The sequence below is a fragment of the Eriocheir sinensis genome, chromosome 7 (assembly GCF_024679095.1).
Source record: "Eriocheir sinensis breed Jianghai 21 chromosome 7, ASM2467909v1, whole genome shotgun sequence".
Lineage (NCBI taxonomy): Eukaryota > Metazoa > Arthropoda > Malacostraca > Decapoda > Varunidae > Eriocheir > Eriocheir sinensis.
In genome coordinates, this window is record NC_066515.1 from 26,633,940 (window position 1) to 26,649,562 (window position 15,623).

General features: G+C 44.5%; 1 protein-coding gene and 1 long non-coding RNA gene across 11 annotated transcripts; one reads left to right on the forward strand and one right to left on the reverse strand.

The window, feature by feature from the left end:
* Positions 1-19: 19 nt before the first annotated feature.
* Positions 20-4,021, forward strand: LOC126995242 (uncharacterized). Its single transcript, XR_007750139.1, has 2 exons — positions 20-1,533; positions 1,681-4,021. It is a non-coding gene; the product is annotated as an uncharacterized LOC126995242 (long non-coding RNA).
* LOC126995240 (vacuolar protein sorting-associated protein VTA1 homolog) lies at positions 3,271-15,034 on the reverse strand. Of its 10 annotated transcripts, none has more exons than XM_050854717.1 (11): positions 14,885-15,034; positions 12,122-12,260; positions 10,464-10,567; positions 10,043-10,161; positions 9,450-9,622; positions 8,737-8,954; positions 8,381-8,459; positions 4,560-7,677; positions 3,549-4,143; positions 3,485-3,516; positions 3,271-3,452 (listed from the first exon to the last, which is right to left on the reverse strand). In XM_050854717.1, exons 2-8 carry the CDS (start codon positions 12,222-12,224, stop codon positions 7,526-7,528), a joined length of 948 nt encoding a protein of 315 aa, XP_050710674.1. In that variant the 5' UTR covers positions 12,225-12,260; positions 14,885-15,034; the 3' UTR covers positions 3,271-3,452; positions 3,485-3,516; positions 3,549-4,143; positions 4,560-7,525. The 10 variants fall into 10 exon arrangements, with proteins under 10 accessions (XP_050710674.1, XP_050710675.1, XP_050710669.1 ...); XM_050854718.1 differs by having other exon boundaries at positions 3,271-3,420; positions 3,453-3,516; XM_050854712.1 differs by having other exon boundaries at positions 3,271-4,143; positions 4,560-7,102; positions 7,347-7,677.
* Between the last annotated feature and the right edge of the window lie 589 nt (positions 15,035-15,623).

Consider the following 15,623-nt stretch of genomic DNA (forward strand, 5'->3'; position numbering starts at 1 on the left):
AGGAGAGAGAGGAGAGAGAGAGAGAGAGAGAGAGAGAGAGAGAGAGAGAGAGAGAGAGAGAGAGAGAGAGAGAGAGAGAGAGAGAGAGAGAGAGAGACTATATATGTGGCTGGGGGGCATGTGTCTGTGGGGGTTGTAAACATGCTGTGGGGTGACATCCTGTGGGTCCTGTGGCTGTGATGAGGAGAGAGAGAGAGAGAGAGAGAGAGAGAGAGAGAGAGAGAGAGAGAGAGAGAGAGAGAATGCTCACTACAAATCCCCATGTATCCCAATGTAACTATAAACCCCAATAAAAGAGATTATACCACTAAAACTCTCTACCTAATAATACCCTGCAAGAGAGTGTTACTGAACCCACTAATACCTTCACTACTACTACCCAAGATGCCCCAATAAACTATACCTACCACCACAATGTATAGATTCAGGATATCACAGTGTATACCCAATGTTCTAAGGCTGTCAATAGATATCAAGGCTTCTGTTAGTGGTGGTTCAGGGGCAATATAGGACAGGGAGTGTTGGTCTTTGGGTATGGGCTAAGTAGTAGTTGTGTAAGTTTAGTCACAGCCAGTATTGTAAGCATATCTGTGGTACACTGGGCATTATAGGACAGGGAGAAAGCGCCTTTGTATTGCTTTTTAGTTCAGAGAGTACATTAGCTTTTAACCAGGTAGCAGCGACGGACCAAATTTGTGGCTTTACCGTGTAGCAGCGACGGACCAAATTTGTGGCTTTACCATGTAGCAGCGACGGACCAAATTTGTGGCTTTACCGTGTAGCAGCAACGGACCAAATTTGTGGCTTTACCGTGTAGCAGCGACGGACCAAATTTGTGGCTTTACCGTGTAGCAGCGACGGACCAAATTTGTGGCTTTACCATGTAGCAGCGACAGACCAAATTTGTGGCTTTACCGTGTAGCAGCGACGGGCCAAATTTGTGCCATGATTTAAACCCCCCAAAATAGATGATACATAATCTGATCACAAATGCTTTGATATATATTATGAAATGGTTTGTGTGAGGGGTGATTTTTTCTCGCTTGGGGGAACCATTAAGAAACATGATCCTCGCTGCTACCGGGTTAACAGAGCACTACGATAGGAGAATGTGGCCAGCATGTCGTAACCAAAATAGCTGTACGTAATTCAAAATGACGGTGTTACGATAGCGTTTGTGGTCTGGGGAATTTTTCGAGATTATGACCATACGGAGAGGGACTTTTTCAAGAATACAACCATACCTAAACCACAAAAATAGATTGTCATATCATCATAAAATTGAATAACATATGAGTCTTTTAGTAACAACATGATGCCTGCTGTGTGTATTCAATGCCAAGACCGATACTTTTTGTCCTATAATGCACAGTGTAACACCAATAAGCTTACAATGCTGGGGATGAACTGAGCTTAACACTACTACTACTACTACTACTACAACTACTGCTACAGCCATATGCAAAGACCAATAATCCCTTCCCTATAATGCCCAGAAAAACACCACTAACACAAGCCTTGACATCTATTGAGGTATGATCTGAATTTACACTACTACTACTACTACTGCTACTACTACTACTACTACAACTACTGCTACAGCCATATGCAAAGACCAATAATCCCTTTCCTGTAATGCCCAGAAAAACACCACTAACACAAGCCTTAACATCTATTGAGGTATGAACTGAATTTACACTACTACTACTACTACTACTACTACTACTACTACTATTACTACTATTATTACTACTACTACAGCCATATGCAAAGAAAGATATTCCCTTTCCTATAATACCCAGAAAACTACCACTAACACAAGCCTCGGATTGACCCCAACAGCTTCACGATACAAAGTTAACATGGTGCGGTCTTCCCTTCGGTCCCTGTATACAAAATGGAGACTGGATGGTTAGAATCAGTACTTCCAGGGTTGTTCTTGCTTGGCGTTTCATCTCTTGGGTCCTGTGAGTGAGTTATTGTGCGTTATTTTGATCCCTGTGAGAGAGAAATGTGAGACTGGATAGTATTATAGTCCAACCAAATTGTCGAGTCTGTTTGGGCGTATTTTTTTCCTATCATATGTTACCTTTACCTTACATATGAGAGGAAGAGATAGGTGTTGGGACTGTGTGGCAGAGCAGAGGGGAGAAATGGACCCGAGGGAGCCTCCGCCCAAACGGACTCGACAATTTAGTTGGACTATTAGTATATTCCTGCTGGGGGTTTTTTGTTGGTGTTTTTGCGAAGTTGTTTTGGGTTTGGTCTTCTTACGGTCACGTTTGGGGGCTAGTTCCTTCATATTCCGTAACAAAACATCACGGAAAAACATCTCCTTTGACCTGATAATCTAAATTCCTGCATATTCCGTAACAAAACATTGCGGAAAAACATCTCCTTTGACCTGATAATCTAAATTCCTGCATATTCTGTAACAAAACATCGCGGAAAAACATCTCCTTTGACCTGATAATCTAAATTCCTGCATATTCTGTAACAAAACATCGCGGAAAAACATCTCCTTTGACCTGATAATCTAAATTCCTGCATATTCTGTAACAAAACATCGCGGAAAAACATCTCCTTTGACCTGATAATCTAAATTCCTGCATATTCTGTAACAAAACATCGCGGAAAAACATCTCCTTTGACCTGATAATCTTAATTCCTGCATATTCCATAACAAAACATCTTCTTTAACCTGATAGTCTTAATTCCTGCATATTCCATAACAAAACATCGCGGAAAAACATCTCCTTTGACCTGATAATCTTAATTCCTGCATATTCCGTAACAAAACATCTTCTTTAACCCGATAATCTACGTTCAAATAGTATCTCGGATTTGGAAGAGTCTGCCCACCCTTCCACACCACACATCACCTTGTTCCTGCATATTCCATAACAAAACATCGCGGAAAAACATCTTCTTTAACCCGATAATCTACGTTCAAATAGTATCTCGGATTTGGAAGAGTCTGCCCGCCCTTCCACACCACACATCACCTTCTGGTCCCTGCATATTCAATAACAAAACATCGCGGAAAACATCTTCTTTAACCTGATTATCTACGTTCGAATGGTACCTAATATTTGGAAGAGTCTGCCCGCCCTTCCACACCACACATGATCTTGTAGCTCCTGCACATTCTCCTGAAACAAAAGGTCACAAAACAACATCTTCCTTGACCTGAGAATCCACGTTTGAGTGTTACCTGTGACCTCCAACACCTGTGAGGGATCGAAATGCATTGGTTAAAGACTTCAGGTATACATTTCAGAGTTTTATTCATAACTTAACCCTATTCATTAAAGCGTACGGTTATAGATTCACCAAGTTTGCTTTATGTCCGATCTGCTTGGGAGGCGAGAATGAACCCAGTCAGTTAGTCAGTCCTTTTTCTTTCCCTTCCTCTGCGACCTTTTCAGTCAATCTTTCCCTTCCTTTGCGACCTTTTCAGTCAATCTTTCCCTGCCTTTGCGACCTTTTCAGTCAATCTTTCCCTTCCTTTGCGACCTTTTCAGTCAATCTTTCCCTGCCTTTGCGACCTTTTCAGTCAATTTTAAGCAGTCATTCCTTTTTCCTTCCCTCCCCTTCCTCTCCCTTTCCTTTCCTTTACCTAACTTTGCGCCCTGGATTAACCGTACCTTTCATATTCAAGTCCTAGATTAACCGTACCTTCCTTTCCCGTCCCCTACGTTTTCTCCCTCATACACCCGACGTACATGAATTTGCGCCCTGGATTAACCGTACCTTCCAACCGTACCAAGTTCCCCTCACACACACACACACATGCATCCTGGGTTAACATACTTCCACTGGTTGTATATCTTATTATAATGCTGAGTGGAATGGACACAGGCTGGCAGGTGCTTAACAGACCTTATGCGCTACAGTAACACTTGACGGCTATGCTCTAGAAAGGGAGGAGGCAGCGGCAAGGCACAACACTGAACTTATATGTATAGTGGTCGCTGTACACTAGGCTGGGAGGAGGGAGAGAGAGAGGGGAGGAAAGGAGGGTAGGAAACGGAGAAATGGCATAGCGTTACGTAAACCGAATCTTAGACTGGGAGGAGGGAGAGGGAGAGAGGAGGAGGAAAGGAGGGTAGGAAACAGAGAAATGGCATAGAGTTACGTAAACTGAATCTTAGGCTGGGACGAAGGAGAGGGAGAGAGGAGGAAAGGAGGGTAGGAAACGGAGAAATGGCATAGAGTTGCGTAAACCGAATCTTAGGCTGGGACGAAGGAGAGGGAGAGAGGAGGAAAGGAGGGTAGGAAACAGAAATGGCATAGAGTTACGTAAAGTGAATCTTAGGCTGGGAGGAGGGAGAGGGAGAGGGAGAGAGAGAGGAGGAAAGGAGGGTAGGAAACAGAAATGGCATAGCGTAAACCGAATCTTAGGCTGGGAGGAGGGAGAGGGAGAGAGGAGGAAAGGAGGGTAGGAAACAGAGAAATGACATAGCGTTACGTAAACCGAATCTTAGGCTGGGACGAAGGAGAGGGAGAGAGGAGGAAAGGAGGGTAGGAAACAGAGAAATGGCATAGCGTTACGTAACCCGAATCTTAGGCTGGGACGAGGGAGAGGGAGAGGGAGAGAGAGGGGATGAAAGGAGGGTAGAAACCGAATCTAAGTTTAACCCGCTCGGATGAAGGGATACGGATGACCAAGGCTGAGGACACGTGGCTGATGACCCTCTCTCATCCGCACAACAGCTGGATGACGCACTAACTCGTAAATACTTAAAACAGAGTGACTGACCGAAAAAATGGTGACGTAAGTTCATATTCTTAAACATTTCTGGAACCATTACGACGGTCTCCCAAGGCCTCAGAGAAGAGTAACCGGGTTTTCATGGGTGTTTTTTCCCCCTCAAGATGCAGAGGTCATGTAGAACTATCACTGGAACAACAAAACAGTCCATGAAAACCCAAGCAACTACCACGAGAGGCTTTTCAAACAGGCGTACCGGGCCCCCATTACGACGGTCTCCGCAGGTCACAGGGAAGAGTAACCGGGTTTTCATGGGTGTTTTTTCCCCTTCAAGATGCAGAGGTCGTGTAAAACTATCACCAGGGTCACAAAACCGTCCCTGGAACACCCGGCAACTCTGGAACCTTTTTGAAACTAGCATAGTAAGGGGATGATGTGTTTAGAAATATGAGCCTCAAACTGACTGAATCTACACATGGAAACGGATTTAATCATATAAATAAATCATACAGAAGGCCTAAGGGAGAATCAACTACACACACATGCTATAAAAAGTATCATAAAGCCACTGGTAAGGCAAGTTAAGGTAAGGTAAGGTAAGGTAAGGTAGGGTAAGGTAAGGTAAGGCAAGGCAAGGTAAGGTAAGGTAAGGACTTTGTAGGTATGATGTTGCAAGTTTCCACATTGGCTTCTGATACTTTTCTTAACCTGTGTGTGTGTGTGTGTGTGTGTGTGTGTGTGTGTGTGTGTGTGTGTGTGTGTGTGTGTGTGAGATTTACATAGATTTACATAGAAAAACAGACCACACAGACCCCATGGTCCAGACTATGTGGTCTGTCCTTAAGAGAGAGAGAGCGGCAGAGACAGAATTACATAGATAACCAGACCACACAGGCCCTAAGGCCCAAACTAGGTGGGCTATCCTAAACCTAGGTGACAGTTGTTATGCGGCCACCATGGCGTTGAAACTGACCCAGTGAACATTTAGATGGAGGAGATAGCGGTCAAGATTATTCTTAAACGATGCAATTGAGTTACACTGCACCAGTGATGGCGGTAATCTGTTCCAATCTCGAACGACAGCATTAGTGAAGAATTTTGTGCGATCTGAATGAACTTGTCTACATTTGAGTTTAGCGCCATTATTTCTCGTTCGCGTCGAATCATCCATCACAAACAGCTTGGTCGGATCCACGTTGGTAAAACCGTTAAGTATTTTAAAGCACTCTATCAGTTTTCGTCTGAGGCGGCATTTTTCAAGAGAAAACAGGTTTAGATGTGACAGCCTTTCCTCAAAGGGTTTGTTTTGTTATGAAGGAATCATCTTGGTTGCTGTATGCTGAACACCTTCTAATTTAGCAATGTCTTTCGCATGGTGGGGAGACCAAAACTGCACGGCATAATCCAAATGAGGTCTGACGAAACTATTATATAAAGGTAGTATAACATCTTCATTTTTGAATGAAATTTTTTTTAATCAAACCGATCATCCTGTTTGCTTTTTTAACGGACTCGTTGCACCGCTGGGAAAACTTGAGGTCAGGCGCGACTGTGACGCCAAGATCTTTGACCGAGTGAACGCCTTCAACTTTAACGCCGCACATTTCACAGTCCTTCTTTATAGTTCTAGATCCAACCTGCAGAATCTGACACTTGTTTATATTAAAAGGCATTTCCCATTTTACTGACCAATCTGATATTTTACGCAAATCTTCTTGTAGGCTCCGCCTGTCACATTCCTTAAGTACCACACTGACGATTTTCATGTCGTCCACAAATTTACTAATGAAATTATTGAGACCAAGGTCAATGTCGTTGATATAAACGACAAAGAGAACGGGTCCCAGGACTGAGCCGAAGAGAGACAGAGAGAGAGAGAGAGAGAGAGAGAGAGAGAGAGAGAGAGTGTGTGTGTGTGTGTGTGTGTGTGTGTGTGTGTGTGTGTGTGTGTATCAAATTACAGTACAAATCATCTTGGACTAAATTTCTCAACATACGAAAATGAAAAAAAAAAAAATCAATTACGCATCCATACTATCCCTTTCCCCACACTCACGTACGACAAGAATTATTATTACGCGTGAGAGGAGGACCTTCCCATAAGCAGCACAGGGCCTCGGAACAGGAACAGCACTTACCCAGGACGATCGAAAGGGGGGGGATACGAGTGATGGGATAGGAAACTCAGACTGTAGGTTAAGTTTAGGGGGAGTGAAAGGGTGTGGGAGAATGGCATTGAGGGAGAGAGTGAATGAGAGGTTGACTAAGGAGAGGGAGGGAGGGAGTGAAAGGGTGTGGGAGAATGACATTGAGGGAGAGAGTGAATGAGAGGTTGACTAAGAAGGGAGAGAGAGAGGGAGATGAAAGCATAACACAATCTTTGCAAACCTTTCCCAATGTTCATAGTGAGAGAGAGAGAGGAAGAGGGGGAGGGAAGGGAGGTAAGAGAAAGGGAGAGAGAGATAGGGAGATGACAGCATAACACAATCTTTGCAAACCTTTCCCAATGTTCACAGTAAAGGGAGAGAGAGAGAGAGGAGGAGGGGAGAGAAGGGAGGTAAGAGAAAGGGAGAGAGGGGAAAGAAGGGAGAGAGAGATAGGGAGATGACAGCATAACACAATCTTTGCAAACCTTTCCCAATGTTCATAGTAAGGAGAGAGAGAGAAGGGAGGAAATTAAGGGAGAGAGATAGGGAGATACAAGCATAACATAACATAACATAATCTTTCCAATCTTTTCCTATTGTTTACAGCAGAGGGGGAAAGAGGAAAGTGGGAAGGTGCGGGACTAAGGGTGTGTGCCAGGTCCCTTCAGCTATCATGGCCCGTGGAGAGCAGGGTAAGGGCCTTCTGCAGGTTCCCAATGGCTGTCTGTGAGTCGTCATAGTCCAGCGCCGACACAGCCCACTTGCAGTACTTCTGGGCCTTGGCAACCATGTCCGGCGTCAGTGGTACGGAGCCCCCTGCGAGGAACAAGACCGTTAACCTCTTGACTGTGGATTTCCTACCACAAGACATCAGCAAAGTACAGGAGTGGAGCAAAAAGTGGCTGCTACAATTCAATGAAGAAAAATGTAAAGTCCTGCACCTTGGGAGGGGATATCCAGCACACCAATACCACATGGGAAACACTCCACTATCCACTACAGAGGCAGAGAAAGACCTGGGGGTGTATGTTACCAGGCTACCAGTGAAGGGATATCCAGCACACCAATACCACATGGGAAACACTCCACTATTCACCACAGAGGCAGAGAAAGACCTGGGAGTGTATGTTACCAGGCTACCAGTGAAGGGATATCTAGCACACCAATACCACATGGGAAACACTCCACTATCCAACACAGAGGCAGAGAAACACCTGGGAGTGTATGTTACCAGGCTACCAGTGAAGGGATATCTAGCACACCAATACCACATGGGAAACACTCCACTATCCAACACAGAGGCAGAGAAACACCTGGGAGTGTATGTTGCCAGGCTACCAGTGAAGGGATATCCAGCACACCAATACCACATGGAAAACACTCCACTATCCACCACAGAGGCAGAGAAAGACCTGGGACTATATGCTATCAAGTGTTGACCTCCCTTACTAGAGCACCAATGACCTGAGATATTGGAACAGAAGTAGAAAAATGATGAGACATGTATGGAGTCACTCACCAGTAGCTTCAGGCATCTGGAAGGCGGCGGCTGGCGGCCGTGCTGGGGCGGCGGCCGGGACATGCGCTGGCGGCTGAACCTGAGGCAAAGGGACGGATTATTTGACTGCCCAAGTGATTGAAACGGATGAAAATTGACAGAAAACTTGAATTGACTGATTGTTGCACTAGGAAAGGTGAGGTAAAGTAAGGTAAGGTAAGGTAAGGTAAGGTAAGGCAAGGGTAATGTAAGATAAGGTAGGGTAAGGCAAGGTAAGGTAAGGCAAGGCAAGGCAAGGTAAGGCAAGGTACAGAAAAGTAAGGCAAGCTAAGGCAAGGTACAGAAAAGTAAGGCAAAACAACCTCTATTGTCCTTACCTGAGGGGGTGGGGGGTATGAGGTCCTGGGTGCCGTGGGCGGGGGGGGAGGGGAGGAGGAGGGCACGGAGGGCAGCCCGGCACCTTCATCTTCACCCGGCACAGAGGGCAGGCCTGGGTGTGGCTGTGGGTGTGACCAGCCCAGCGCCGCACCACCCACCGCACCCGCCTCTTCACCACCCTCGGCTCCCCCGACATCCTCTCCCAAACCCTCGTCATCTGGGGGGAGGAAAGAGTTACATATGTTAGTCTGTCTGTCTGTCTGTCTCTTATATAGCTACACATCCACAGCCAACCTGACTATTTCCTTAAGCCCCAGCCATCCCACTTTGATTCCCAGGGTGACCTTAAGGCATAAATCAACAAAGAATGAAAGTTGGAAAGTTTTGTTTAGTGGGCGCAACATCTGTGGTCATGTGCCGGAGAGAGACAGAAGGGGAAGGAATTATAGGAGAAGGGAACAGATCCCAGTAGACGGGACACAACCCCAAATTAATACCTGGTACCCATTCACTGCTGGGTGAGGTCATTCTTTGTTGATTTATACTTTAAGGTGCTGGCTATCAAGTGTTTGAAGATACCCTAAACTTAACCAGGATACGAAGCCAGGGCCATAAGATTCATAGCTAACACACGCTAACTACAAGACCAGGAGGGCGTTACAGTCGTTACAAACTCAGAAACGTAACGGCAGCCTGCACACTGTGTCCTCACCTCCTGCCATGGGTCCGGGGATGGGCGTTTCTCCGTTCTTGAGGCAGTTGTGGATGTACGTCGCCTTCCACTTTGCGTATTTCCTCTGGTTGGTCACCTCCTCCGGGACCTCACCGAAGACCTCGCACACGTCGAACAGCAGCCCCGCCGTGTAGAAGACCTTGACCACGTTCCTGAGGTAGAAGGACGAGGAGTTATTACGAGTGACCTTTGACCCTTTTTTTTTTTTTTTTACAGCAAAGGAGACAGCTACTCACCGCTCCCATAACAGACAAAAGAGTGGTCAAAAGAGAGGTCAATTTTGGGTGGAGAGGTGTCTTGATTGACCTAAGTTGGAAATCATTAGGAGTAAAATATTAGGTTGAATTAGGTTACCGAAATGCAAGTGTTTGTAATATTTCCTCTTACAGAAACGAGAATGAAGAGGAGATTGTAGGAGGAAAGAGATATGAAGAGGAGAGGAGAGGAAGTTAATGGAGGAAGAGGAGGAGGGGAAGAAGGGATGAAAGAGGAGGAACAAATAACCAGATAAATGAGAAGTACAGGAAAATGAGAGGACAGAATGACGTCAAACAGAGAGAATTCAAACTCACTTATTAAACCTGGCCGCGCGATCCTCCCCATCGGCCCACATGAACAGCTTGTGGGCCACGTTCTCGACAAGTGCTTGGCCGGCCACGTCATTGGTCACCGAGTCGTTGTCGCGATGCTCCTAAGGGGTGGAAACGAAGGAGGTGAAGTGCGAGGAATATTCAAGATTTTAATGTTCGAATTCTAAGACATTCTGGAACCTATACACAGATATTTTTAAAGGGTTTTCTAGAGGTCATTGTGGGGTCTTCCATGGGTAGTTTGATGGACCTAGGGATAGTTTGACAAGGCTTTCACACATATATTTTTAAAGGTTTTCGTAGAAGTTGTTGAGGGCGTTTCCATGGATAGTTTAATGAGCCTAGGGATAGTTTGACAAGGCTTACACACACACACACACACACACACAGGGTCCCTCCTCACCTTCTTAAAGTTCTCGAGGTAGTCCATGAGTCCCGTGAGAAGGGCGCGCGCCTCGGGACTCTTGCGGTCAATCTTGAGGGCCGTCTGAAGCGTGTAGAGACGTGCTGGGGGACCAAAGTGACAGGTTGAGGTAACGTGAGGATTAGACATGAAAAATAAATAAATAAGGAGGGGAGGGGGAGGGGGGTAGGTATAGGTCACAATTCCTGTAACAAGGTAAGGTAAGGTAAGGTACGGGAAGAGAAGGTAAGGTAAGGTAAGGTACGGGAAGAGAAGGTAAGGTAAGGTAAGGTAAAAAAAAGTTAGGTTAGGTTAGGTAAAGTAAGGTACAGTTAGGTAAGGTATGGGAAGAGAAGGTAAGGTAAGGTAAAAAAAGGTTAGGTTAGGTTAGGTAAAGTAAGGTACAGTTAGGTAAGGTATGGGAAGAGAAGGTAAGGTAAGGTAAGGTAAAAAAAGGTTAGGTAAGGTTAGGTAAAGTAAGGTACAGTTAGGTAAGGTTCATAGAACAAAGGAATCAGTTAGGTATAAAGACATTTTAGTGGACATTCAGTTATAGAATAAAAACAGTACCTATCATTTAGGGCATCATATAGGCAGTGGAGGGCACCGCTAACCAGCTTCACTTACTGGTAATCCACTAACTAAAACGTTAATTTCACTTACGCAAAACCACTAAAGAATTTGGTGGAAGCTAACGCTAACTTTTTATATGGATTTATCTTTGGTTTAGTATTTTGGACGTAAAACCCCGTCTGTCCGTTACTAAGGGTCTACTTGGGTTGGCACATGACCCACCAGAAGTGCAAGACATTAGTGTTTGTCATAGCATGGAACTTCTGGGACTCCTGGCCGCCAGCCTGAGTGTCCTCCGCCTCACCCACAGCTGCTGCTGCTGACTCACTAGCAGAGTCAGCATCCTCAAGCGGAACAAAAACATGTCTGGAGAGAGAAAGTTGGAAGCTCTTCTGCCGTGGCCATCCCCTGGTGGGAGCTCCTAGGAGCAGACGTCGATGAAATGATGATGATGAACAAAAACGTCCTCACTCTGGTCACCCTCCATGACGTCGATAACGATAAACAAGGCGACAATAAGCAACGCGACTACATGGTGACAACGTCGCAGCTGAACTCAACGAAGAGCCCAACAAGCAACAACAAGAAGAGAAAGAAGCCTCCAGTTTATCCTAAATCTATATTTTACCAAAGATTTCCCGCAATGAATTCTTGTTATCAAATCCCGAGTTCAAAGAGTTGTAAATGGAAGATGCATTGCCCTAAAATACCAAAAAGTTTCCCTAACAATTGTTCAATTCCCATACTACTTAAAGGCATAATTTACCCCAAAGTGGAAGCCCAGGAATTATTGCGCCATGTGGCTCAACTGATGCTGTGTCTGCCCACAACGGACAAGAACAAACCTGTATGATATTTTAGTGGACTTAAGTTAGCGGAGGAGGAACTACACTAAGCAGAAGCTAAAATTGGTTCACTAACTGTTTCCAAAGTTAGCAAAAACACTAATCAGCTAATGAAAAAGTTAGCTTCACTAATTAGCGGTTAGCGGATTAGTGGAACCGTGCCCACCACTGCATATAGGATATCATTTAGGGCATCATCAAGGTATACAAAAGGTGCCTGAGCAAGAGAAGGAGCCTCACCCCAGTAGGACACCACAGGCTCCCTCTTATCATAATCTGAGGCCAGCTTGAGGTAGTGCTGGAGTTGCTTGAGGGAGGCCGGGCACTGAGGTAGGCTGGCCATGGTAGTGCTGGTGGTGGTGCTAGGTTGATCTCACTCCTGTAACAAGGTAAGGCGAGGTAAGGTAAGGGAAGGTTAGCTAAGGTAAGGTAAGGTAAGGTAAGGAAAGGTTAGGTACAGTAAGGTAAGGTAAGGTAAGGAAAGGTAAGGTAAGGTAAAGTAAGGAAAGGTAAGGTTAGGTAAGGAATGGGAAGGTTAGGTAAGGTAAAGTCCTCGGATACAAAGATAAAATGTGGTCTGCTAAATGTTCAGTCTGTAGGAAATAAAACTCTAGATATCCGTGATCTCATCAAAGAAAAGGATCTTGACATTTTAGCGGTAACTGAAACATGGCTAAATGACTACGACGTCGCCAAGATTCGTGAGATGACGCGAGTAACTCATACCTTCCTACATGTTCCGAGGGAGACAAGAAGGGGTGGTGGTGTTGGGATCTTTCTTTCGAATTCTTTTCAGAAGGTTCGGAGAAAAGCATCAGAAAGGTGGGATACTTTTGAATTAGTGCAAGTCATCTGTGAAATTGATAGAAGGAAATGCACCTTTATTGTGGCGTATCGACCTCCAGATACAAGAGCAGAGGTCTTTATTGATGAATTTCGCATATTTTTGAAGTCTGTGGATATGGTGAGTGCAAATGTGTTCATCTGTGGTGACTTTAATCTATGGGTTGATGATCCTGAAAATTCTTCTGCCATGGCCTTCATTGAGATGATGGACAGTTTCAACCTGATCAATAAAGTGAACGAGATGACCTCTTTAGGGGGTCATGTGCGAGACTTGGTTTTCAGCGATAGGTATAGACGGTGATCTAGTGCAAGGGGTATGTGTTGATGAAATATGTTGTATATCCCCGGTGCATAAATTGGTAACCTTTGAAATTTCATACGTGAGGGAAGCAGTGCAGAGAAAAAAGATTAAATTCAGATTGCAAAAAAAAATTCAACCAGAAATATTGATTAACTCTGTAATACAAGAAATTACTATTAACTGTCGTGAAATCTGTGAACATGGCTCGGTGTTACGTGGAAATTGTGCTGCCTGCCTGGTTAAGCTATATGATGGTTTAGCTAGAGATGAGTATAACAGCCTCTGTCCTCTGATTGAAAAGGAGATAGTGTTGAGAGATCATGCACCTTGGTTTAATGCAGAAATACTGTGGGCAAAAAGAGAGAAGAAGAAAAAAGAAAGACTGTGGCGTAGGCAAAAAACAGATGAGGCAAGAGTAGCATACCAGGAGGCAAGAAACAAAGAAAATCGGCCTGTGATAAAACGGAAAAGAGAATACTATCGGAATAAGGTTGTGGAGGCAGGGCCTAACATCAATAAATTAAATAAGGTGCTTGACAATTTGACTGGAAACAGAAAGGCTAACAAGCTTCCGGACAGTTTCTCGGATGAAGTGCTGGCAAACAAGTTTTTAGACTTTTTTGACAAGAAAATTGAGAGAGTTATCATGAACTTTAGAGGCGACGGTTACCATGGATCCGCTGTGGAAACTCCAGTCCCTGAAATAAAGTTAACAAGCTTTCAACAAGTGGATGTGGCTGAAGTGAAAACTATCATAGCTACACAGGGGAAACTGACGTACTGTGATAACGATCCCTTGCCGATAAGTGACATCATTAAGAGTGAAAACTTTAGTGATTTCTTAAATATTATGACTGTGATGGTTAACACTATAGTCTGTTCACTTGAGTCTGACCCAAGCTGACAACATAAACCTAAGCATGTTCGTAACACAGTGCAGATTAGCAGAAAATGGTACGTGAGATAAACACAAACAGAGGTTAAAGAAAAGTTGGAAGCCACAGCAGTAGCCAATCAGCACTCAGCTTGCAAATACGCTTAGGTTCATGTTGTCAGCTTGGGTCAGACTTAAGTGAACAGACTATAGTATCGAAAACAATACTTTTCCTGAGAGTGAGAAAGCGGCGATCGTGAAACCTATCGTTAAAGGTAAACTGGACCCACAGTGTTTAAGTTCCTTTAGACCAGTATCCAACTTGATGTTTCTATCTAAGATACTTGAAAATGTGATCTTAAATCAGCTAATAGAGCATTTGCCAGTGGTGCAGGCTTTACCGGATAATCAATCTGCCTACAAGAGGCTTTACTCAACTGAAACTACTCTCTGTTCGGTGGTAAACAATTTGCTTGTATTCATGGTTGAAGGGAAGTGTGGTGTTCTGATTTTGTTAGACTTGAGTGCTGCGTTTGACACGGTGGAGCACAGTCTATTGCTTCAGGATTGTAAGAATACTGGAATTGAGGGTGGCGCGCTGGATTATCTGAGGAGTTACCTTGAGAACAGAACTTACTGTGTGCAAATAAGGTAAAGCTAGGTAAGGTAAGGTGAGGCAAAGTAAGGTAAGGTAAGGTAAGGTAAGATAAGGTAAGGCAAGGTAAATCTCACTGGTGGATGCTGAGAGAGAGAGAGAGAGAGAGAGAGAGAGAGAGAGAGAGAGAGAGAGAGAGAGAGAGAGAGAGAGAGAGGAAATAAGTCACGTGCAAAGAAAGAACAAATAAACGAGAGAAAAACAAAATAAAAGAAGAAAAAAAAAGCAAGATTAAGAAAGAAAAGGAAAAGGAAGATTATAAAGAGGAGGAGAATGAAGACGTGACCCCACATATCCCTAGCCACCTGTTTGACCTCCCCTCCTCACCTCCTGCGTCCTGGTGGTGGCACTGACCCCTGGCACGCTCACTCCCCCAGGGTCATGCCTCGCCCTCGCCTGGGGTCACACGGGGCTGGTCAGGAGAAAGAGCGTGACGTATGCCTGTCACGGGGGATGAAAGGGCACTGAGCAGCGTTGCCAGTCTGCCCGTATATAAATGCACAGAGAATGAGAGAAATAAAATAAATGAGAGAGAAATAAAAAGAATAGTGTAATAGTGATAATGGAAAGAATAACATAGTGTAATAGTGATAATAAAATAGTGTAATAGTAGGGTCGAATCGTTTCTTATAGGCCTATATATGGGACGGGGCCATTATTAGCGGCTTTTCTCAGCATCACTACCGCTTAATAATATAGGCCTACTGGAGATAAATGGAGGTTTTCACACTCAACCACAAAAGACTATAGTTGCAGACAGACGGTTTGATCGAGAGGTTGCATGACTTCGCCGCCCATAAAAAGTAGCGATACGTGCTCGTTTCTGATGCATACCACGGTCACCAATATTCCCTCCTTTCCCTTATTCCTCCCTAATTCTTTCTCCCGTTACTGTTACATTCTGTTTAATATATTCCCTTCAATTCATTTCCTCCTTTCCCTTCCTCGAGCCCTTAATTGTCGCTACTACTACTACTATAAACCATAGCTGCAGTAGCGCCATTATCTTAGCAGCGATTGTAGTTCTGCTAATGGCTGACTCAATTGGACCTTCCATGTTCTATAA